The sequence below is a fragment of the Fundulus heteroclitus genome, unplaced genomic scaffold (genome assembly GCF_011125445.2).
Source record: "Fundulus heteroclitus isolate FHET01 unplaced genomic scaffold, MU-UCD_Fhet_4.1 scaffold_49, whole genome shotgun sequence".
Taxonomy (NCBI): domain Eukaryota; kingdom Metazoa; phylum Chordata; class Actinopteri; order Cyprinodontiformes; family Fundulidae; genus Fundulus; species Fundulus heteroclitus.
This window is the reverse complement of record NW_023396912.1, coordinates 281,787-307,578: the sequence shown is the minus strand read 5'-3', so window position 1 is coordinate 307,578 and position 25,792 is coordinate 281,787. Positions and strand designations below refer to the sequence as shown.

At 39.6% G+C, this 25,792-nt stretch overlaps 3 protein-coding genes across 14 annotated transcripts in view; 1 reads left to right on the top strand and 2 right to left on the bottom strand.

The window, feature by feature from the left end:
• Window positions 1–25,792, top strand: part of LOC110367769 (zinc finger protein 239-like) — a 577,202-nt gene that overhangs the window by 449,681 nt on the left and 101,729 nt on the right. The gene's annotated exons all lie outside the window — the stretch shown is intronic.
• Window positions 1–25,792, bottom strand: part of LOC105924673 (zinc finger protein 62 homolog) — a 120,171-nt gene that overhangs the window by 38,554 nt on the left and 55,825 nt on the right. The gene's annotated exons all lie outside the window — the stretch shown is intronic.
• Window positions 746–25,792, bottom strand: part of LOC105923895 (zinc finger protein 431) — a 35,367-nt gene continuing 10,320 nt past the window's right edge. Inside the window, exons 3-5 of one of the 5 annotated variants that reach the window (XM_036132263.1) lie at window positions 25,068–25,221; window positions 24,855–24,992; window positions 24,108–24,328 (exon numbers count right to left, since the gene is read on the bottom strand). In XM_036132263.1, coding sequence (XP_035988156.1) covers window positions 24,269–24,328; window positions 24,855–24,992; window positions 25,068–25,221 — 352 coding nt within the window. In that variant the 3' untranslated portion in view covers window positions 24,108–24,268. Of the gene's footprint in view, window positions 3,407–18,449; window positions 21,421–24,107; window positions 24,329–24,854; window positions 25,222–25,792 lie in introns of those variants that run through there. The other 4 variants (XM_036132264.1, XR_004929581.1, XM_036132262.1 and 1 more) reach the window with 4 other exon arrangements.

The following is a 25,792-nucleotide window of genomic DNA, read 5'->3' as shown; positions in this document are numbered from 1 at the left end:
TCCTAAGTGTCCATCAGCTTCGCTCCTGAAGCGTCTGAAGAGGTTCCTTACTAGGCTGCTTTCAGAGACCGCTTTAGAAACGGCGCAAATCGTTCTGCTTCCCTGCAGTGAGTCAGCTAAAAGTGAGGGTAAATATGTTCTACCTTTAACAAAGTTTCATACTCAGGTACTTCTATTTTTATTTTTTGAAACCAGTTTTTTTATTGTTTACTAGCAAGTGAAAGACACACGTTGGCTCTCCCAGCATGAGGCAGTAAAAAAGAAAAACTGCTGCAAACTATAACTGCTGTACTGGGTGCCTTGGCCGAGGATGTGGAGACCCACAAGTGTCTGACTGGAAAGGGTGCTTTATTCCTTCCTTGTAATTTATAGATTTATACATTTATTGCTGCCCTGCACCTGCAGGGGGCTGTACCTCCTCATTTGGCACCCTAACCTATCAACACTCTTTTAAACGGAAGATGTCATGTTCCTGCCAATCCAAGAGCAGGTTACTCAAATATCTCAGCTCTGCTACATGTTTAATTCTCATATGCATGTTTCACATACAATGCAATTAATACTATGGTCTTTCAACAGTGTTGTGCCATTATGCATGTTTTAAGTTATTGTTTATCAGATAACTCTTTCTATTAGGTATTATCCGGTGAATATCAGCCCAAACAGCTGAAATCAGGACAATAGTTGAAAGGAATGCTTTGAGCTCTGGTGATATTTTAACAGCAAACTCTGCACACACATAGAATAAAGTTCAAGAATTTATTAACAGAAATAAAATGAACATCCTGAGAACATCACCATATAATGCCTTATTATCTGAATTATCACTATATTTCAATCAACAAATCCTCTCTACTAGGCTAGTGAAACTTACTAAACTACTAAGCAAAACGAAGATAGAAGAAACTAAGGAACTATGCACACACACAAGAAAAAAGACAGATAGTTGTAAACAATCACCACAAGAATGATTCAGTGAATCCTGGTTCACTGCAGATCAGACTTAAAGAACCAATTGTTATCTTAATGAAGATGAAATGAGGATATATTGACAAATTAACTCATTTTGAAAAACATATGTGTTTCAACCCATTCATGATGCAAATCCGACTCAGAACCTTATTTAAGTAAATAACATTTTAATGAATGATTTGCTTGATAAAAATCAATAACCTTTAGAACACTAGATTTTGTTAATGTAAGTATTTCTCCTGGAAATAATTGAGACTCAAATTCGTAACTTAGGAAGCTAGAGGGCGCTGTAGCAGGCAGTCGACTGGAAATTATGTTTGTTAGGGCACAGCATGGCCATGTTGCCATTAGCTTGATGAGTTTATCTTAATTGCTTGTAGCACTACCCAATGATGGCAGAGCGAAACAAGAACAAGCATTGTTTTAAACAAGCCGTAGTCACGTTTACTACTAGCAGGTTATTAAGGGAGGCTAATAGGAGCTAATGCTAGTTGACATTCAGGCTTCCTTAAAAAGACTTAAGTGATATTTTGTTGTAATAAGCGGACCGGACAACGGAAGCATTAATGTCAGATTGGTTATAAAACCTTTATGGAAACAAAGTCTGTCGTAACCGTAAAACACAACCGAAACATATAAACATAGTTTTGTTCCAAGATTGCTAGCAGTAGCTTAGATTGTAAGTTCCAGATCTAACTCTGTCAAACCCGAAAAAACAAAAAACAAACAAAAAACAGTAAAAACACGTTAAGATTAAACCATTAAATTTTCCCTGCTAATTTCTGGCAAACCTCTGCCTCTGTGTCCGTTCTGTTGACTTTGGGGCATCCGGTTGGAAGAAGTTGCTTCAGGGTGAAGCTGGTTCTCTGGTTGAAAGCTGTTGGAGCCGGGGGCGAGAAAGCCCGGTGCTGTAGGGATCTCTTCAGGGATTTCCAAGGACGGCCATGTTCAGTGCTGGGGGGAAAAAAAGCTGGTTTCTGTAGAGGCTGGTTCTTTACTCCGGTGTCTTATCCCACAGAAAACAGACTGCAGCTACTTAGCTCCATTTCCAGCTTGAGCATGTGTTCGTGGGTCACCAAACTTCATTCAGACCCCAGTGACTCTGTCTCTCCAGTGCAGACCCCTTCACGGTCCACAGAAAAAAAAAAATAAATAAAAGGGCCTGGATTCATAGCGGCGGGCACCCTGCTGTGAGGAGCGGTACACTGATGCCTGCAAGTTTCCCATTTCCTGTGGCTTTCAGCCAACAATCCGACATCCATGGTCTCTCTCATAGATGATTTTACAACATCAGTGTTGGTTTCAGATTAGATTTCATTTGAAAGTTGCTTCACATAATCTACTTATTGTGGTTCTTTTTATGCTTGTTTAAACTGGATTTATGGGTAAAAGTGTTTCCACACTGGTCACAGCTGAAAGGTCTCTCCCCGTTATGGCTCCGTTGATGTACTTTCAAGTTAGATCTGGCTCTAAAAGCTGCTTCACACTGGTCACAACTGTATGGTCTTTCATCAGTGTGGTTCCGTTTATGCACAGTCAGATTATATTTAGTTTTAAACGCTGCTTCACACTGATCACAGCTGTATGGTCTCACTCCAGTGTGGATCCGTTGATGCACCTTTAAATTAGAACTAGTGTCAAAAGTTGCAGCACACATGTCACATATGAATTGTTGTTCCCCAGTGTGGATCCGTTCATGGCTTATTAAAGTAGATTTAGTTTTAAAAGCTGATCCACAATGGTCACAGCTGTATGGTCTCTCTCCAGTATGGATCCTTTGGTGCACCTTTAAATTGCAACTAATTTGAAAGGCTGCTCCACACTGGTCACAGATGTATGGCTTCTCTCCGGTGTGGATTCGTTGATGCACTATTAACGTATTTCTTCTCACAAATGTTGCATCACACTGGTCACAGCTGTATGGTCTCTCTCCAGTGTGGATCCTTTGATGCACTATTAAGGTATTTCTTCTCACAAAGGTTGCATCACACTGGTCACAGCTGTATGGTCTCTCTCCAGTGTGGTTCCACTGATGCATCTTAAAATCAGCTAAGGTTCTAAATGCTGCTTCACACTGGTCACAGCTGTATGGTCTCTCTCCAGTATGGATCCGTTGATGTATCCTAAAATCAGATCTGGCTCTAAAAGTTACAGCACACTGGTCACAGCTGTATGGTCTCTCTTTAGTGTGAATCTGTTTATGTCTTTGTAAACTAGACTTACGGTTAAAAGTCACTCCACAATGGTCACAGCTATATCCGGACGAATCCACACTCTCTCCAGTGTGGATCCTTTGATGCATCATTAAGTTAGATTTAGTTTCAAAAGCAGCTAAACAGTAGACACAGCTGTATTTTTTTCCCTCAGCCTGATCATGAGTTGTATCTTTAGATGGTGCGGTGAGGGCTCCACCAGTCTGATGATCTTCATGTTCCTATGTTTACGGAGAGGGAGAGATAAAGGCCGTCATTCAACATACAGTTTGAAACAAGATCACTTTTTTACATTCAAAAGAGATCTGTTTATCAACTTTTCAGACCCCTCTAGGGACTTTTTTTCAAAAATTTCTCGGGGTTCCATAGTGGGACCAACTTTTTTCAAAATTACATAAATACTGTTCATGCTGCAGGGACTGCTCAGATCCACCTATATGCTGATGACACTGTCTTGGATACATCAAATCCATCTCTGACCACAGCCATATCTTCATTACAAATAGTTTTAATAGGCTCCAACTTGCACTTTGCAATTTTAACTTTCTCTTGAATACTACCAAAACTAAATACATAATTTTTAATCAGAATCTTCCTCAACGTGCACTCCTTGAATGGAACACCACTAAAACTCATCAGTTCTTATAAATGTCTGGGCATATGGCTCGATAATACACTCTGCTTCAATATTGTTGGATTTATTATAGTTATTCTACTTTTAATCTATATTCTAGTTATATTATGTTTCACTTATAACAACTAAATGACTATGCAATCTTATATTTTACTAATAACATTCTTGACCATTTACAATATTATATTATACTTATTACTGAAGTGTTATTTCTCCTTATATCAGAACACAAGCATGCGAGCAGTTGCAGGTTGCACCCAATTGTATCTTGCAGCTGCCTGTGGAAGATAAAGAAGTTACTCCCATAACAATGAATGCTGTTGTTGTGTATTGGTTCCCTGCCTAATAGATTTCAACTGGTTTGTTCCCCTTCCCTCAGCAGTTGAAATCCTGTGTAACTAGGGCGTTCCAATTTTCAATAAAAAGCCTGGCGAGCGGAGACTGCTTCAGAGTGGTTTGGAGGATTGTAAACTGAGCAGTCTCCGAGCCCTCTCCTTGCAAGATAAACATAACTGATTCTCTGTGTCTTCTTTGTGCAGGTTGCTGAATAAGATGTTTGGTGTTTAAACCTAACAAATATTCACATCAATTCACTAATCACTAAAGTCAAACTGAGAATCAGCTTCAATTACTGTAATAAAACATCCTTCACACATTCCGAACAATCACTACTTCGTCAAGATGACGATCTTCCCCATCCTCGATTACAGTGACGTCATAAACAAAACTGCATCCAAAACTCGCCTCCATAAGTTTGACGTCATATATCAGTCAGCAATCTGTTTAGCCACTGGTTCTCCCTTCAATACTCATCAATTCCACTCGTTAAACTGCAGGCTGTGAAATGGTACAAATTCCTTTATAAAACTATAATTGGCAAAACTCCTCAATGCCTTCAGACTCTCATCAATATTTCCAACATCACTCACATCCCTTGCGTCCGGACATGACTTCGTCAAACTTCATTTCAATTTGCTGCACCAAATAACTGGAACAATTTACAAAAAAGATTAAAACTCCGAGTATTACAACCCCTATCTACTTTCACAGACATGGTGTGTGACATCATTCCATATTCCATCTAAAAAGATACCTTTAGTTCTTCACAGAATGTTTTTAGTTCCACGTAAAATAATGAATTTAATTTATTGCTCCTTTAAGATTCTTCCTTGAGGATTCTGAAGGAGAGGAAGATAAAGCTGGTCAGACAGATGTGGTGTTGCTAGTCCAGTTAGGAATATATATGGTATAAGATTCATTTTAGAAGAAAAGATGATTTGTTATGTTCAACCAACTCAAGTCTGTCCAAAGCCCAGTACTAGTAATGGTCGGTCAGGCTGACCGACCATTGATCTTGATCAGGTGAGACTGGTGTGAGTAAAGATTATTGTTCTGTCAAGTTTTATGGCAACGACTCCATCTGACAAACCAGAACCCCACTTGGAGCATTAAGTCGGGCTGTTCTAGGTAAAAAATTTAAAGATACTGCTTTGGTTTTTGGCCTTTGGCTTCTTATTACTGCCACCCACTGGACTGAAGGTGAAGTGCAGTTTTCTGCACAACTTCTCCATGCATCAATAGGCTACTTGTAATAAACGTAACGGAAATGCACCTACTTATTCCCTGGCTTTCATTTATCCAGGGAATACAAATCCTCTGGCTTTAAATCCTGGGGCTTTGAACAGTAAATGGCTCTTGTTTACAGTGTAATATATATCAAGGTTTCCTCTAGGAGTTTTTAAAACAGTGGTGTGTTTTTATGGGGTGCCTGATTTGCATATTTATTTAAATACATTTGGGAACCAGGTTGTATGCCAGCTTTTGACAAAGACAGAAAAGTTAACAAATAGTGATTAAATTCTGTTTGGAACTAAAAAAAAAAAAAAAATCACCTTTAAAGAAAAATTCATGAATTTTTAATACATTGTCTAAATCCACACTGCATAAAAGAAACTGTGCGAAAAAGCAGCTATCAGAGGCACATGTTAGGAATTATGAGCTTACAGATGCTGGAGCCGCAGAAATCAGTTAATGGAGACAACAGATAAACCAGAAACCCCGGAGACTCAGAGGCTGACGTACTTCGGTTGGACAGAATGACTGATTAGGGCTAAATGGGTCAATTTGGTCATATCCACAATATAGTATGACATTCTCCATGTCTTTGTAGGGGTGTACACACCCCTACAGGTATAATGCTTGTGTGATAGATGATCGGGTAAATCTCACGTCTGGAAATCTACCCATTTTGTATTGATTTATATATATGAGAGTCCAGTATTGAAGCTGTAAACATCCCTCTACGTTTTTAGATTAAATGTGTTAAAATATAGTTTCTGTTACAAGACTCTTTTTATTAGTACATAATTCTACAGTAGAGAAAACAACTTTTTTTCCAGGTAAAGAATAGGGCTGGGTATCATCTAGGATCAGCCGATTCGATACGATTTTCGATACATAGCTCACGATACAATACGATTCTCGATATAGCTCACCTTGATTTGATTTGACTCCAATATCGATATTTATTACTTTCAAGTGCTCAAAGTCATTCAATCAACAAAACCAGCCAAATATTATATTTATGTTCAATTTATTGAACACTGATATATTAACAGGAAAACAAAGTGCATTTGGTTGAATGCATTTAATGTATCACAGAAACCAAAAACGTGCCCAAACGTCTGATTTTAGGGATGAAGGTTAGGCTGCAATAGCGCCCCCTAGGTGTTGGGAGGTATATCGATATTGAAAGCCAGAATATCGGTTTTAAATCATTTAAAAAAAAAAATCGATATTAATCTTTGTATCGATTTTTATGCACAGCTCTAGTAAAGAATCTGGGAGAACCACAACTGGGTAAAAATTCTTATCAACTGGTGTTTCCACCCGACCTGCGAGTGGTCGTTTTTATTTTTGACTGATGGGCCACAGAGGACATGAAACTATGGCCAGCAGCTGTTCAAAGAAAATAATATATTATAGAATTTATCTAAATCTTTAGGCGCTGTGATGTCAGATCCTATGTGAGCAGATTTTTGTATTTATGGAAGGCAGAGGAATGTTTCAGAATACTTGTTTGCAAATGTGTCGCTAAAAAAATTGCATGCGACTACAAGGGTGGAGAGTCTGAGGGACCCTGGAACCAATCCCTAAAATATACTGTAGCCTTGAGAAAGTGGATTTAGAGCCTTTTATTATAGTCAGAGGAAAATGGATCTGCAGCTGTATAAAATATTAAAGCTGCCTTTCTGACAAACGAGCATGTCAGAAAGCTTTGGTTTATAAAGTCCTTGAACATTCTTAAATTGTTCAAAAAGCTCCCAGCCTGGTCGATATAGGGTTTCAAGGGCTCCCTAGTTTTCTCATAAAGAGGCAGATTAAAAGTGACGACAGAATTTAAAAGTGAAGTTAATAAGAAACTGGCCAGTGTAAATCAGTCTAGAAAATATTAAATAATATAAAGAAAAATAGCATTGAGAAAAGTATGTGACGTAGCAGAAATAGAGGCGCACCGTTGTACGCGGGAGAGGCAAGGTGAACACTTCCTCTGAGCCACGGTGACTAAACCTGTTCAATTACTGTGGAAATCTGCGTCCATCCATCCATGGAGGCGTTGTTTTGCACATCATACAAAACAAACCAAACCCCAGACAGAGAGTCTGAATCAAAATCAGAGACGTGTCTGGTTTTAAGTAGAGAAATCTGGTCACCTCAACCTAAAAATTAAAGAGTCTCCAGGGTCACAAACAGACAATAACTTCATTCAACTATCTCGTGGGACACCAGGCAACTAAGAGTCACGTGAGGTTTTATGGGGTACCCTTCAAGATGGTTTATGGTTTGAAAGCTTCTTATTGTTCTTAATGCTTATCTTAGTAAACTCCTAAAACATCTGGCAGAAATATACCAAGAACCTGGTGATCTGTCGTACTCCGTGAGAGGCCGGCCAGGCTGCCTATCAAAAGATGGGACCCCTGGGTGGGGTTAGGCAGACACTCGCTTACAACCAGCGTTGTAAGCGAGTGTTTTGTCTCAGTTAATTGTTTTCTTCCTTTGCTGCCAAATCTACAAACCGGGTCAGGCGGGCCTCAGTGAATGAGACAGGAAGAACTAGAGACCGCCTGGTCAGTGGTGCAACTCGAAGGAAACGGACCGAGACAGAACCCTGTTATTGGGCTGTGAAGCTAATAGCAGCTAGCGTTAGCTAGTTAGCTGTGATTTAATAAATTGGTTTACCAGGTTAAAAGTCTGTTTTTAGTCTTGGATTGTGTGAAATAAATGCGTATAGTCCTGAGCGATTCATATACGTTTTTTGTCTTTATGACGCACTTTTTTGACTGATGCGATTTATAGTAAAAAAAAAATACAGTACATTTTAGTGTTTTCCTTCATGTTTTTGGCTAAATTTCTTGCACTTTCATTTCTGCTGGGAATTTTTCACACCGTTTTTTTCCAACAAACTTTTTCTTTCTGTGTTTTCTATTTAAAAGTTTCTCTCTCATTTTCTACTTTTTCTTGAACATTTCTGCTTCATTTTGAAAACAAGGTAGCCTGTGTTTTGTTTATAAAATAGAAAAGAAAAGAAGAAAAACATCCAGAAAAGCTGATGATGAGGACGACTTTGACAGAAAGTGTGACTTTAGGCATGGATTAAAACCTTTGCTTTAGGCTGAACACTGATCTCGATGTGTGTAATGACAATAAAAGGCTTTATGATTCTCTTATTCTGTTTCCTTTTGCGTCAATAAAAAAAAACTCGAAGCTTTTCTTTTAACCTTTTTCCTGTTTCTTTATTCTTGTTAATCAATGAAAAAGACCTGAACACTGACCTGCAGACCACTGGGACCAGAGGAGGCGTTTGGTTTGGTCCACTTTATGGTGTTCAGAGTATGACGGTCCGGTTTTTGGTCCTGGTAGTCCTCCTGGTACTCCTCAACTTTAACCTCTAGATTCTGCTCCTCCTCCTCAATCTTCACTTCCTGGTTCTCCTCCTTCACCTCGATCTTCATCTCATGGTTCTCCTGCTTCATTCTGCTCCTGCCTGATAATCTCCAGAGCGTCTCTGGTCTTCAGATGTTCTGATTCTTCAGCTGAAGCTCTGGGTAGAACGTTCTGAGCTGCACCCTGGTAGAAACAACAGCTGATCAGGTTAAAGGATTTTTAGACATTTCACTAATTTAATAAAGGACACCCTCTTTCAGGGTCTGAATTATCAGGACATAATTAAAATGATCTGGTATTTGCAGGGTTCTAAAGTTGTTTAAATCCATCCTCACTTCCTTCCTGTCCATTTTCATGAAGACGTCTGATTGGTCCATCTGAACATCAGCTTCCTGTCTCTGCAGCCTCACTTTGCCCAGATCTGAAACTTCTACCAACAGTTTTTAACTCAATAAATCCATGAACGATATATACTCATTAGAGCTGGACAACTAATCGCATTTGCAATATAATCACAATTATAAAAAAAACACAATTTCCAAATTGCAGAGCTCTGCAATTATTGGCTACATAACAATTAATGGATCAGACGTCATTTAAGCGTCAAAGTGGGTTTAAAGTGGGTTTGCTCCACATGGAAGAGAAGAGAGACCATTTACGTTTATTATTTGTTTTAGAGTTCATATAATCAGACTTTTTTTACTTTTAGGAATCTCACCACAGCATTAAGTAGCGGTCAAACTTGTTTGTTGGTTGAACTTTTATGTTCCCACTCTGGGCTCAACAAGGATTAATATCCAACTCAACAAGCTGTTAAATAAAACAATACAACATAACCCTACAACACTCTAATTAATAAAAACTGTTACATTTCTTGTTTTAAATACAAACGTGTCCAGGCTATTTTTGTTGCTTATGGTCAATGCAGAGAAAAGTCTAAATTAAATCACAGTTATAGTTAAATCGTACAGCCCTGATACTCAAACCTCACATATTTCACACCAGTCTGGACCAAAAGTGACACCAGAAACTCCACCATGTTGATAGTTTAATGGTAACAGGCGGAATACAAAACCAGACCTTTGGGTTTAAAATCTGAACTCGTCTCGTTAAGGGCGCTCCCAACCATTTTATTACTTTATTTATGACACAGTAGGCTTTTCCTGACTGGAAGCAGCTAAACCCCCTGATTAGGAGGTAGTTTGGGAAGTTCTGGAGAAAAAAAATGAACATTATTTACTGACATTTATTACAGCCGTAACTTTTGTGTCTGAATGTTCAGAATGAATTACAGCAGGAAAGAGAAACAGCCTTTCTGGAGGAGGAACCCGGCATCACCGAGGGCAGCTAAGCGGGGTCCTCCGGCTTAGCTACAGCAGCTACAGCAGCTAGCAGCTATGCTAAAGGAAGTGGGTTCCCCTGTAGACCGCCAGCAGAACCTCCTACTGAGCGAACGTGTCCAGAGCGGGTCCCGCTGAGCGAAGCTGCTGAGGTCCAGCTGGGCTCTCAGACCTCCAGCCTGTCGGAACCGAGCCTTAAAGACTCCTTTGGACTCACCCGGTGCAGCTTCCAGCTCCGAGCCGTGGGGGAGTCCCGCTTCTCCTCCGGGTTCTGGAGCGGATCCAGCGGTCAGTCGGAACCGGGACGCCTGCTGGACTGGATCCTGGTTGGGTGTGGTTGGTTGTGGACCGAGCGGTTCGGATGGTGGGAAGCTGTGAAAGCGTCCAGCAGCAAACAATGGAAACAGCAGCTAGCTGCTGGTAGCGGAAATCAGACTTCTTGGTGTTTATTGGCGGTCAGCAAACAGCGGATTGCTGCTCTAGCGCCACCATGTGGTGAGGAGGAGTGGATCTGAACGCTACTGCAGCCTGGATCCTTTACCTGGAGGAGACCATTAAAAGCTTCCTCACACCTCTGACTTCTGCACTTACTTTAAGCAAATCACACAAATATACTTTCACTTTCATTCTCTTCACATTTTGAACCAGACGTCTCCTTTATTCCTCGTAGACAAACTTTATTCTCATTCAGCTGCACAACGATAACAGAGTAAAATTATGTTGCAAGGCTCCGGGTATAAATATATATGCATAATAAAAAATTCTAGAATAAATATATGAATAGAACCAACTGAATATTATGACATTTTGTCTGGAATGGAGCAGTAAACCAAAAAAAAAAAAAAAAAAAGCTAATTTTAATGTGCAGGAAAGTTTTGTGTAAGAAGATGTGAATAGAAGAATAGAATTCAACTTTATTGTTGTTGCACATCACAAGTACAACGAACAAAATGCAGTTTGCATCCATCCAGAAGTGCTTCAGGACAATAACATTGTTATATGTGTGCTGTAGTTGTAAATATAAATGAATATGAGTTTATACGAGCTATAACTGTATTATAACTGTTAGTATATGTATATGCAGACTGTAAATCTACAGACTATGAACAGGTTACGAATGTGAAAGGTTATTAATACAAAGTAGGTTATCTCTGTACTATGAGTATGATTATTTGTGTCTACAGGCTATAAATGCACTATAAGTGTAAGTATAAATATATACAGGCTATAAATGCACTACAAGTGTAAGTATAAATATATACAGGCTATAAATGTACTATAATTGTTAGTATAAATATATACAGGCTATGAAAGTACAGACTACGTACCTGTATGGTCTTCTCGGTACTGAGCAGCAGATTATTACGGTCGTGCCGCTCAGCAACACAATCCACATCCTCCTAGTTCATCGCTGTCTTTGTGAGGCCGATCACCGTGGTGTCATCTGCAAACGTCATGATGGTATTTGAACCATCGACACCTCTGAGGTCATGAGGGAATAGAGGAAGGGGCTCATCACACAGCCTCATGGTACATCAGTGTGTGTGATGATGGTCGATGAAGAGTGGTTATCCAGCGGGACGTGTAACTGTTTTTATTAATCAGAATATTGTTATTATTGTTATTATTCAAGGGAATAGCTTGAGTACAACCAACAAACAAGTCTACGTATTAAACAGTTAGAACAGTTCTTAATGCTGTGGTGACATTACTGAAAGTTTCTGGTAAAAAAATATCATTATATAAACTCTAAAATAAGGAATAAAATTAGATTATCTCACTGCTGCAGCCCTCTTCCCTTCAATGTGAAGGCAACCCCACTTCAACCATATCACCAACACCTGAAGGGTGTGGCTTATCCATTAATTGTCGGAAAGATTGCAATTAATTTTCCAGCCCTAGTCCAACCTGTGACCAACTTTCTATCCAACTTTAACAAACATTTCTATTAACAAAGGAGGACATCCATCAATTCTACAGTAGCCGCTCATCAGAGTAAAAACATTGGAACTGACGGGAAACAGATCTGACAGAAAAACACGCAAGTAAACAGAACTTTACGACATTATTCTCTTTAGAACAATTTTCTGCTACACCTGTATTCTTTGGACACAATAAAGCATTTTCTTCCCCATAGAAATATCCTGAATTAATTTTCCTGTTCTAGGTGAGCCATCATCAACTTTAGTCCCAAGGGTTGTTTCACAAAACCAAGATGGAGGATTAAGCCGGGATTATCCAGATGTCCTGGGTATGTTGTTTCTAATGCTACAGGTAATGCTGAAGGAGTCATAACCTGGTATTTTACATGTACTACCCTTTAGAAAATGTCTTTAAAATCCATTTTTAGTCATTTTTAGGAGAAATTGTTTTTGAATAGAGCTCATTCTGACCCTTAAGCCCGGTAAAAACTTACACCAGGAACAAGACTTATGCATCTCCGCCTGACAGTGTCCCAAGTTAACGAAACAGTCTTATGAACCAAAATGAATCCAGATTTATCTGTCCAGCTTATTCACTTCCTTACCTGAGAAACTTCCAGATTTTCATGTACAGGCTTTTCTTCCCTGGAATCTAATATTTAGCCATAATTTTACACATTATGGCTAAACATACTAGAGAGGACTCCTCTTTAACTTCCATAGAGAACCCAAAGCTTCCATCCCCACGGACACCGGTCCAGACTGCACCCACCTCCCCTTCTTCTCCACAAAGCCCAGATGTTCCTTTTCTGGAATTTTCTCATAACATGAACAATGTTTTTAAGATTGGTCTACAGCTGACATTCTCTCCACATAACCATTCTGACAACCGCAGCTCTTTGACTAAACCAGCATCTTCTAAAAGCCACAGAGTCCCAGATCCTCCTCTACGCATCAATGAACATTCCTGTGCTCAGGACCTTCAGATCACTTCTCTGTGATACACACCGGGCGCTGGCAGCACGTTTATCAGACATGACAGTTTCCAGAATCAGCCTGGGCCTTCTGTTGGAGATTGTGGAATATCTGTGACAATACGTGGTAGGAGTAAGAAAAACAAAAGCATAACAAACAGGAACTAGAAAAAGCTGTTCCTGCGTAACAGCGAGTGAGAATGCTAATCTGCAGAAAATTTGAAGAATTTGAAAAAAATTGAAAAATGTGAAGAAATTTGAAGAATTTGAAAAATTTGAAGAAATTAAAGAAATTTGTAAAATTTGAAGAATTTGAAAAAAACTGAAGAATTTGAAAAAATTGAAGAATTTGGTAAAATTTGAAGAATTTAAAAAAATTTAAGAATTTAAAAATTTTGAAAAAATTTGAAGAATTTGAAAAATTTGAAAAGTTTTAAGGAATTTGAAAAATTTGAAGAATTTGAAAAAATTGATGTAAGCCAAATTTCTTGTGGAGCTTTCTTTCTAAAGGAAGTACAGACTCTGTGAAGCAGAAGTTTGTACAAGCTTCCTAGAGCTACTTCCGGTTAGCAACATGCTAACCGTTAGCCGCTAACAAGGTTGTGTTCAGTATCACCGGGTGATTGTACTCTGTCAGTTTGGTCCAAATCCTGTACTGGGAAGTGCCTCAAAAAGGGGTGCCAATACTTAATGTCACCAAACGTGACCAAAGTTCATGGGTCAGATTGGCCTCCTTTAGCAACTCAGCCTCACCACATCTGGGCCCAGAACTCAACATTTACCAAAATGGTCAGTAGCGCCATTTCCCACAGGTGGGTGGTGCTGTATTGGCCAATTGGGTCGTGTCTGGGCATCATGCCAGGTCCTGTTGGAAGCAAAGGCCCAATAGAAAAGCATGTGAAATCCAAAATGGGTCAGAAAAGTGACACATGGCTGATAATCACTTGAAAATTTTAAAATGTTAAGAGGAAGTGACTGTGCGAATTTCAGGTTCCTACATTAATCACAGCCACTGCAGGGGATGTTGAAAGTTGCCATTCTATCCGAATGGAGCCTGTTCCTCTGGTCCTCAGAGTTCCGTCGTCATGGAAACTCACTCACACCTGCAGCGGGCCAGTCTACAGAAGTGCAGACACTTTGCTCAGACTCTGCCTCATTGAAATAGAATGGAATACTTAGCCTCAAACAACGCTCCATATCTACTGATCCGTAAATGGTAGAGACGTAATTTTTTCAGTGTTTAGTTCTTAATGGATAGGAGAACAAGACAAACTATTGGTTTTTGCTAGAAATATTTTAATTTAGGCGTAAAAAATTATGATATAAAGGGGATTTTTATGGAATTTCAGAAATCCTCTGAAAACTGTCCCGAACAAATCGTTGTAGCTGAAAAAGTATAAGAGATATCAAAATAATTCTTTCACTGTGAGTATCAGCAGGCTTTTGAGGACTATGGAGCTCATTTTTATGTTTGTACAAAAATCGGTGTAGGCACAGCGACGATGTAAAAAAGTGGATGATGTGGAAGAATGAAGCTCCAAAGTGTTTTAAGGATTTTGCACATTCGCTATTCCCGAACAAATTGTTCCTGCGGAAAAACCGTAACAGTTATCCACAAAATTCCTTTTTTGTGAGTGCCAGAAGGGTCGGGACATTCATGTGTGAAAGTGTCATGCCTGTACATAAAACGGTTTAGGAGTAGCGACGAAGCGAAAACATGTGATATTTTGGATTTTTAGGTGTCATTTTTGAAAACCGCTCCATAGAAAATAAATGGGGAAGGTTTCGGGTTAGTGTCGCTCTGAGGTGATTTGCGAAAAATCTATAAATCCCACACCAATGATGGTTACATTTTCTGAATCCAGACAAAAATTCCTACGTTTTGATGTATAATTTATGTGGATAGGGTGAAAATTGAGCGAGTGAGAAGAAGTTGTTCGGGGAAGAAGAATTTGTTGAATTTCTAGAGTGTGCACTCTAAAAGAGCCTCCTTGACGACCATAGCAACACGTTATTTGCTGAATTTCTTGAAAAGCCAAAATTATTTTAAAGACGTACTATACGAAAATTGTGAAATATATGAAAAAGCTGAAACATACCATAATAGCCAAGAGATATTACTACATTTTAAAAGTTGAATGACTTTTCTAGCTGAAAGTAGGCTGAAGCAGTAAGATGTCAAAAAGCTGAAATATTTGAAGAATTCTCCATTCAGTTTCAATGAGAGCAAAAAACTCACAAAAAGTAAAATATTTTAAATATTATAAAAGTTATATTTACCAAAAGACATAGTAGTAATGTCGTGAATGAGCTGAACGTTTTGATACGAAAATTGTTTAAATCGGTTGAAGTATGCAGGAGTAGTTAGATGCCGAAAAACGTACGGAATAATAATAAAGTCCTGAAGGAACTTAATAAGTGAGAATGCTGTATAGCATTCTCACTGATAAACAATAAAAGAGCAGGAGATAGGAGCTAGGAGCAGGAGTTAGAGGCTCTTATTAAGGGTATTCGAATGGAGCCATTGTGAGGTTCCTATGCTAAAGGAGCTGTGATAAGAAGGCTTACTGCCTCTTACTGAATGCAGTGTTTGGACAACACTTATCATGGCGAACGGCGACACTTCCACTTTGGCTAAAGCGTCCTCACCCAATCAGGCTATTCGGATGGAGCCCCCGTCTCTGTGGACCGGATCCTCTGAAGGATACCGGCCCTGAATCTGGACTCACCCTTTGTTCTTGATATTTTCAGCAAATGACAGCAAACCAACAGATTGAGGGACATCAGTGACTCGTTAAAGAAACTGATTTTACCCGTTTTGTTGTGCAGGTGTTTATCGGACTCAAACAGTGCCGTGTGGCTGCCGCATTCAGCTTGATTACAGCTTAACGCTGATTGTTGTAATGTAGTGAATATGCCTCCCATGCTTCGATGAGGAAGTCTGTCCACACGCACACAAGCACTTCAATTCTTTAAGACGAGTCCAGATGTTACATAAAGTAATCCTCCAGCAAGAAATCGTGCATGAGCGTGCTCTCATTTCATTCCAGACACAACTGTTGAAATGAGAATATTTATAATTATTATGATGGTATAACTGAATCCTGGGTTCAGCAGGATTAGTATGTTAGCAACAGTTTAAGGGGGTTTTATGTATCTGAACAACATTGATGGACAGAAAAAGAGGAAAAGTCCCAGATTACATGGGATTGAGGTTTCCATCATTTTAAGGTGCATTACATTATTTTATGAGGCTAAATGGGATTCTATTTAATTGTTAGGATTTCACCCATAACAGCTCAACACATGAAAAAAATGTCAAGGTCAATGCTCCTTGGGTTAAATAAAGCTGAAGTTAGATTTCAGTGGATTTGTGTGAGTTTTGGTACTTTTTGGCCTTTAACCGTTGAGTAAACGGATTACTGCACACTTTCCTGCATCGCTGATTTTTGTACATGCCGAGTTGGGCGTTAAACTTTACAGCGCAGGGTTTGAGGCCCCAGAGCAGGAAATGAGTCCTCAGGCTCTTTGTACTTTAAATCATTGCTCTTTTAACCAAATTAGCAAATTCTAAAATGTTAAAATGTTCTGTGTTGGCTGGTGCATACATTGTATAATTAAACTAATACCTTTATTTACTGCATCTTTGTGCATTTACTTGATTATTCAAATATGATTATGTATTTATACTGCAATCTGCAGCATAAAGAACTCTCCCTGTAGCTCTACGCTTCTCCAGGAGTGAATGCTGCTAGTCAAGACTTTGATGCAATCAAGTGGTTCCCTTATATAGGACATTTTTGACCAATCTGTATAATCGGACCCAATCTGTATAAAAGGATTGAAATAGACTTTGTAAAGTGCCTTGAGATGACATGTTTCATGAATTGGTGCTATATAAATAAAATTGAATTGAATTGAATAAAAAACACATTGGAAAATAGATGCAGGTAGCTCAAGTGCACGGTTTGACTTTCACACAGACAAAATGGACGAAAACAAAAGCCAGGGAGTCTACTACGACGAGAGGGGCACATAAAAATAAATCCTAAAGCAAATACAAAAACCCTAATCAATACAACTAAAAGTGCTTTTAATAGTCATCACAGAGACCTGGTATTTAAAGTCTTTACAGCTTGAGGAAAGAAAGTTGTTGTGGCGTGATGTCTCTCATTTTGTTGCTCAGTAGCGCCTCCCAGAGGGGAGAAGTTGAACAGGTCTCTGACAGAATCCTTCGTGATGGCTAGCGCCTGAGAGCGAAGTCTTTGTTGATAAATGTCCTCCAGAACTGACCAATCCTTACCAATAATCCACCTGGCGGAGCTGAACACCCGGTTTAAACATTTCCAAACCACAATGTGAAAACATTTCTATTGCACGGAGGATTAAATGAACAGAATCTGCTTATGACTGGTGAAATTCTTCAATTTACACAGAAAGAACGATCGCATTAGTATTCAAACTCCAGCTGCTTTGTCATTTCACAAAGAAACACCAAGAAATGTCATTTTCTACAATTTGCAATGCTTTGCCATTTATACACACAGGTAAAGGGGATTGGCTTATTTTTTTCTAAAATGAAATCAAATCAAAGGTTTAAAGTCTGGATATATCTACATATTTCTTAATATTATATCTATATAGATATAGATAGATAAACTGTTTTCTTCCAGCCTTAACGTCTCTGTCTCTTATAGGAGGCCGTCACTTTTGGAAGCCTGCTGTGGGTTCTTCTAAGAAAATGCTGTATAGTATACATGATTAAACCTTTTTCCCCAGAGTAAACAAGGGTCATTCTGCCTTACTTTTCTGTCTCCTTTCATTACTTAAAGGAGCTCTGATTAAAGTACATACACAGTTCCTTTCATGGAGACCAGCCATTTACTCAATAGTCCGTTGTTGCACAAATGTTTTTACCTACACAGGACGGGTCTATGATGTACTCTGTTCTACTTCTGCTCCGCTTCTCTCACTGGCTTCCTTGTTAACAGGCTGCTTCTCTTTTGTCAAAATGAAATACCAAATGCTGCGCTCTGTTCTGGGAACTCTGATATGATTGGCTCAGGAACCAGGAAGTAAACACACTGAACCAAAGTAGTCCCAGACCGTACCGCTTGGTTTGAAAGGAGAAAAACTTGACTAAGACATTGTTGATGGTGAGGACCGATTATTTATAGGGAATTTTACTTCCATGCCGCGTGAGAAATTAAAATTATTTAGGTTGATTTTACAGTAAATATCTTAGTTATAGCCGCATTAAAGGTTTCCATGTTTGGCGAAATAATCTGAGTTGCTGCACTAAGTGTTGCTGCTGTGAAGGTCTAACGTGACTTTTTATTGATGTGATTAGTACATACTGTAGTCTGTGAAAATATCAGTCACAATCTGTCATTTTTGTTTTTGTGGCTCTAGTGGACCGCTTTTATTGACAGTGGACTGACAGGAAGAGGGTGGAGGAGGAGGAGAGACATGCGGCAAAGGACCACGGGTCGGATTCGATCCCGGGTCGTCCGTGTCGAAGACTAAAGGCTCTAAACATGGGTCACGCTACCCGCTACGCTACGAGCGCACCCCGACAATCTGTCATTTATACATTTTAATATTAATCAATAATCATTTCTCACCTCTACTCCTCTGCTAAAATTTCAGGATCCTATTATAGTATGTTGTAGATTGATCTGTAGGTTATGTCTTTTATAGAATAATGGGACTGGGAGGATGGTATAGGTTTAAGTTTATTGAACAAAACAATAAATAAATAAAAATACACAAATAAAGACAACGTGCAAGTACTGTTACAAGATACTGTTTTACATCATGGAGTTCATTGTCTTTCCATCAAGACCTGGTGCGGCCAGTTTTTGCTTAAACTGTCTGAGCCAATCCTTTTGTCATAGTCCAGCCCCGAAGACAGTATCTGGAAAATAATTACTAATGATTTTCCAGATGCTATCACTACGACTGTCTAATACTAATACTATCTTAATACTATCACTAATGTTTCCATACAAATCTGCTGAAAGCACTTCCACGAATGAAAAGTAGAAAAAATTTGGTGGCAATCTGCATGACGAAGTGGCATGTTTTGAAGTTGCTGAAAGATAATAAAATAAACATTTTGGTACCACTGCCATTAGTGGAAGGAAGAAATAATGCAGCAAGAATTAGCCATCATCAGTCAGGGTTTGGAATAGAACATATTCCTCAGGCCAGATGCAGGGGAATTCATTTGTCATTCTTGCCTGGTCTCTATTCAGTGTGTTTCTGTTTATTTATCCATAAGAAAGTTGCTGCACGCTGGTCACAGCATTATGCTCTCTCCCCAGCATGGATCCGCTGATGTCTTAGTAAACTAGATTTAATTTTGAAAGCTGCTCCACACTGATCACAGCTGTGTGGTCTCTCTGCAGTGTGGGTCTGTTGATGAACCTTCAAATTAGAAGTATTGTGAAAGGCTGCTCCACACTGGTCACAGCTGTATGGTCTCTCTCCAGTGTGGATCCTCTGATGCACCTTTAAATTAGATTTTGTGTCAAATGTTGCCGCACACTGATCACAGCTGAATGGTCTCTCCCCAGTGTGGATCAGTTGATGTTTTAGTAAAGCAGATTTAGTTTTAAAAGCGGCTTCACATTGGTTACAGCTGTATGGCCTCTCTCCAGTGTGGATTCGTTTATGAACCATTAAATGAGATGGACTTTGAAAGGCTGCTCCACACTGGTCACAGCTATGTGGTCTCTCTCCAGTGTGGATCCGTTGATGTATCTTGAAATATGAAATGGCTCTAAATGTTGCACCACACTGGTCACAACAGTATGGTCTTTCTCCAGTGTGGATCCTTTGATGCACCATTAGGGTGTTTTTTCTTAGAAAAGATGCAGGACACTGGTCACAGCTGTATGGTTTCTTTCCAGTGTGAATCCACTGATGTAACTTAAACTCAGCTAAGGTTCTAAAAGTCGCTTCACACTGGCCACAGCTGTATGGTTTCTCTCCGGTATGGATCCGTTGATGTATCTTAAAGTCAGATCTGGCTCTAAAAGTTGCTTCACACTGGTCACAGCTGTATGGCCTCTCTTTAGTGTGGATTTGTTTATGTCTGTGTAAACTAGATTTACGGTTAAAAGTCGCTCCACAGTGGTCACAGCTGTAAGGTCTCTCTCCAGTATGGATCCGTTGATGAATCTCAAAATCAGATTTGGCTATAAAGGAGGCTTCACATTGGTCACACCTATATGGATTCTCTCCCGTGTGGATCCCGCGGTGTTTCTTTAAATTACTTAGGGTTCTAAAAGTTGCTTCACAGTGGTCACAACTATATGGTCTCTCTCCGGTGTGGATCCGGCGATGTTTCTTGAAATCACCTCTGGCTTTAAAAGTTGCCTCACACTGATCACAGCTGTATGGTCTCTCATTAGTGTGGCTCCGTTTATGCACATTTAAATTTGATTTAGTTTGAAAGGTAGCGGCACACTGATCACAACTGTATGGTCTCTCTCCAGTGTGGATTCGTTGATGTACTTTTAAGTTAGAATTGGTATCAAAAGTTGCAGCACACTGGTCACAGATGAATGGTCGTTCCCCAGTGTGGATCCGTTTATGGATTATTAAAGTAGATTTAGTCTTAAAAGCTGATCCACACTGGTCACAGCTGTATGGTCTCTCTCCAGTGTGGATCCGTTGGTGCACTGTTAAATTACATTTAATGTGAAAGACTGCTCCACACTGGTCACAACTAAATGGCTTCTCTCCAGTGTGGCTCCATTGATGTATCTTAAATTCAGATCTGGCTCTAAAAGTTGTTCCACACTGGTCACAGCTGTATGGTCTCTCTCCAGTGTGGATCCGTTGATGTATCTTAAATGCAGACCTAGCTCTAAAAGTAGCTCCACACTGGTCACAGCAGTATGGTCTCTCTCCAGTGTGGATCCTTTGATGCACTATTAAGGTATTTCGTCTGATAAAGGTTGCATCACACTGGTCACAGCTGTATGGTCTCTCTCCAGTGTGGTTCCATTGATGCTTCTTAAAATCAGCTAAGGTTCTGAAGGTTGCTTCACACTGGTCACAGCTGTATGGTCTCTCTCCAGTATGGATCCGTTGATGTATCCTCAAATCAGACCTGGCTCTAAAAGTTACAGCACACTGGTCACAGCTGTATGGTCTCTCTTTAGTGTGAATCTGTTTATGTCTGTAGAAACTAGATTTACGGTTAAAAGTCGCTCCACAATGGTCACAGCTGTATCCACATGAATCCATACTCTCTCCAGTGTGGATCCGTTGATGCAACATTAAATTAGATTTAGTTTCAAAAGTTTCTAAACACTGGACACAGCTGTACTTTTTTGCTCCAGTCTGACCATGCGCCGTTCCTTTAGATGGTGCAGTGAGGGCTCCACCAGTCTGATGATCTTCATGTTCCTGTTTACAGAGAGGGAGAGATAAAGGCTTTATTTCACCATACATTTTGAAACAACCACTTTTTTACATTACGAAGAGAGATCTGTAACATATACATTTAGCACACATTTGTCCAAAAAGCTATAGGACAATAAAACAATTTGAAGCCAAAATGACGAAGGTAGCATTAGTGTTCAAAGTCAGTGTTTACCCTAACATTTTACAAAGGGTCGTCCCACCCCGCCCAGAAGATCACGGCATGTAGTAACTTATACGTCTGTAGGCGTTTGTGGTTAATTTTATTTAAATAAGCCTTTCTAAATAGCACCAGATTTGATCCTAAGCTTTTTCTGTCTTTTGGCTCCCACAAGTGGGACACGAGTACACACAGAGCTCAGTTGTACGAGCGAGATTCTGGCGTCACACTATTAGCTGCTAGGCGGGAAGAAGTCTTCATATCAATCTGTCTCATATGCGACACCGAGCTGATGGACGGAGCTTCTCCAAGGTAGTCACAACTTGCAAGCACCTGTGGCATCCCACCCACTCTGTGCTGTACTGACAGAAAGGTGAGGGAAATGTAGAAATTTGTCCCAAGAAATTAAGCCAATAAGTGCGCTTGACTATTAGGGCAAAACGTCCACGGAGGGTCAGCCTGGCTTACATTTTGCACACAGTACACCCAGGTGTGCAGGAGCCTTGTGTGTCTCCTAAGCTCAGTCATCGCTCCTACTTTCACCTCAAAGAAAAACTCAAACTCCCGCCAGGCGTACATCAAAGAAATACATGTTTAACTGACCAAATAGTTATCCTCAACAGAATGTTTAGAACTTGTGTTAGGAGCGCAGGATCCAAAGGAATTAATGCGTCCTTTTCTGTTCAGTGTTGCAACAGAAAAGGAAACATTTGCTCATTTCACATGGTGACCCGATTCCTTCAATACACTGAAAACGTTTAATATGAGAATGATCAGGTCTGTTTAACCTCGATTATTATAAACATTAACGCTAAATGCAGCACATTCTAAACATAAATGGCTCTATGGTCATTTTAAGATGTCCTGCAGAAATATATTTTGTTTTTATTGTCTATCCCTGAAAAGAGAGGGCTGCTTTATTCTTGGCAAACACGTTTTGTTCTTAGATAGACCCAAGGACTGGATCAGAAACAGATCCCACATGTAATAAAAATAAGGTTTAGTTAATTAATTACACTAAAAAATATTCTAAACTCTGGAAAATCTAGATTTAAAGAGATTTTTATTTAATCAAGAAGTAAGCAGGAAGAGAGGCAGGTAGGCTTCTAAACGTAATGTATAAAAATACATGACAAAGACAGTGACAAATAAGGGAACATATAAAGCTCTACTCTGTGATATTAATGGAAAGCTGAGTGGAAGAAAAATCTTTACAACCTCCCAAAAAAGAGGCAGCGGTGTGTTAATTGTCATTTAGGAGCAAATTCCCACTTAAAATTACATATCTGATATAAATCCAGTACACTGGTGAAGATTCTCAGTCATCCAGGTCATGGTCATTCCAAAAAAAAGTAAAAACAAGTCCAGTTACTTTGTTTTTTTACTTTTTTGGGGGAATAAATCCAGTACAACTCTAAAGTTATGTGTAAATGTAAATTTTAGCATTTTTGTGTGAACCCAGTGCATAAACTATTTTTCAAGTGGAACCAATATTGCAAATGTCACTATGTTTTATCTATAGGTGATTAAAACAAAGAAAAATCCCATTTTCTTAGCCTCACCTAAATATTTTTCAAATTAAACACTGCAAAACTACATGAAAACCCTTCTGGAAATATACGGGAAGCCTCAGACTTTGTATATCCACGTTTTGACTGGAACTGCAGGAAATCTGGGCTGAATCAGCTGAAGCATATTTGTTTCAAAAAGGTTTAACTTAGTAAGAATTTTGACAGGCAGAACTGATTTTGGCACAATGTTACCAAATGTGCCAAATGTGTTTTTCACCTTGTAAAAAAGGGACGCAGGTCAAATAAAAGTGCTGATTTCCATTGTAGGACTCCTTTTATACACGAAGGCTTTTGAAGACCTTATTTACTAAAAAATAGGATAAAAACAAAGCATAAAACACCAAAATAATGCAACCAGAGTGAGCTAGTGACATATAAATTAATGAAAAAGTCAAATAAAGTGGCTATGCACCTTTAAGTGCAGTGGTTTGTGGTTTTTATATCAGTGATTGAATTGTCTCTAAGTTACTGAGTCATCTCTTTTGAGTTAACAACGCAGACATACTGTACATATAGACATTTTCCTTTGCTTGTGCTTAATGATTGATAATTCCAGTTGAATTATAAATTCAAGTTATTAACGTTTACTGGCCTCTACTTTGAATTGTTTTTACGTATAAAGAGGAAAAATAAATGCAAAGTATTTGCTGCCCCCCTCATTTCCATCTTGCACCCTTCCACTTAATTTACCTTTACAGCGGCGCTGATTTCAAGTTTGCTGGTGTTTTGTGGTTTGGTCAAAAAACAAAATCCGCTTTGAAAAATAATTGTTTATTAACCATAAAACATATAAAAAGGGGAACAAACAATGAGCAGAGAACAAAGGCAAGAACAAGAAAAAAAAATGCAATAATCTAAACTTTTATATGGCTTTCTTAACATTTTCTGAGGCGTCCTTCAGCCTCCTCAACCTCTGTGAAATAAATTTAAGAGAACTCGGCTCAACACTGCATGATTTATCATGTGCCTCGGTCTCCAAAGGAGGCATTTCTTCCTCCTCTTACTCATCATTGTAAGAGGCTGATGAGGAGGTGCCAAACTCCTGATCCTGCACCTCTACGTTAATCTCGTCAGTGCCTGAAAACGGTCCGCTGTCCGTGTATCAGGACACGACTGTGCTGCTGACCTTCGTGCGACGTTCAGCCGGCGATGCAGATTTAGCCTGAATGGGGCAAAGGGTTGAAAATTACTCACAAGTGGAAGAATAATGCAGAATAATTTGCTTTGGCAAAGTCAAGCCACAGTAACATTGTCAGCCAGAGCGCTCCTGATGAGGGCGAGGTTTATTTTACCCTTTAGCCCCGTGTTCCTCCTGGCTAGCTTCAGGTACCTGAAGAGTCAGGAGTGTTTCAGCATTATTTGTTGTTTCTGTGTGCTGTGTGTGAAGTTTTAGCCAGTGTCTCACCAAAATGTCCTTATGGTTAGAAAATGACAATAAACGATCAAATCCATCCACAACACTTCCGGAGAAGCTGAAAGTGTGCAAACCCTCGCTTAGAAGCTAAAGGTGTTGAAGTACACAATGGCAGTAATCGACTGATGTTGCTGAAGGGCAGCTTCCCCAGAGTAAAAAGGAGTTACTTAAACCTGAGTAACGGGATCCGTTTAACTCAGAGGAACTCTTTGGGAGTAAAGTCTAGGGTGGCGTCACCGTCCTGAACGGCATGTATGTGACCAGCGGGACGTACCCAACGCCGAAACTCATAGCGTGCCGATGCGCTCACCGTAGCCGGCCCAGGTGTCCGGTCCACCTGAGGGGGCGCTGCCTTTTTTGGGGCGGATGCTTGCCCTGCTCCCTGGGGCACCTGGGCCCTCTTTCTCTTGCTCTGTCACAAACAGACTCAGTTATGTGGTCCAGCACCCCAACAGGGAAACACACGGTAACCCCACAGTTCACTTGCAGAACGCAGCACCGGCTGGTTGATGGCAACAGCTCCACTCTTGCATAGGCCTGCTATCACCCGCTTGGAGACACTCAGGCCACGTTGAAGGTGTTGCACCTGGGCCACCAGCTCTTTCTTCTCCTTTTCCACCTTCTGCAGCCTGTTCCTGTAGCTGGCGGCCAAATCACACAAAAAGCTGTCAGGAGGCTTCGATCTACATGTGGAAAACAGGGAGCCAGAACAGAATGCAACAGACTAGAATAGAAACATTTCAGAAACATAAATATTAAATAATGAAAGCTGTCAAAAAAAAACAAATCAAACATACGACGCTGTACAGTACAGGTACAATTACTACATCCAAATACTCTGCTGCAATTTGCATGTTCCTAACAAAGAATGTAAAGTGCAACAATTTCTCAAAAGGTATAATATGTTGATGAATGTGTTAAAAAAAACAACTACCGTATTTTTTTGGATTATAAATCGCTCCAGAATACAAGTCGCATCAGTCAAAAAAATGCGTCATAAAGAGGAAAAACCTAAGACGCGCATTTACTTCACACAATCCAAGACTAAAAACTGGCATTTAATCTGGTAAACCAATTTAGTAAAATATACAGCTGTATCCACAACTGGCTGAATAACATTGAATTTATCTGAGAGGTTGAATGGGGTAAATTAGCAACTCCAACCAGGAAGGTTTTATCCAGCGCATTTTAAACTTAACGTCTCGTTTGCTG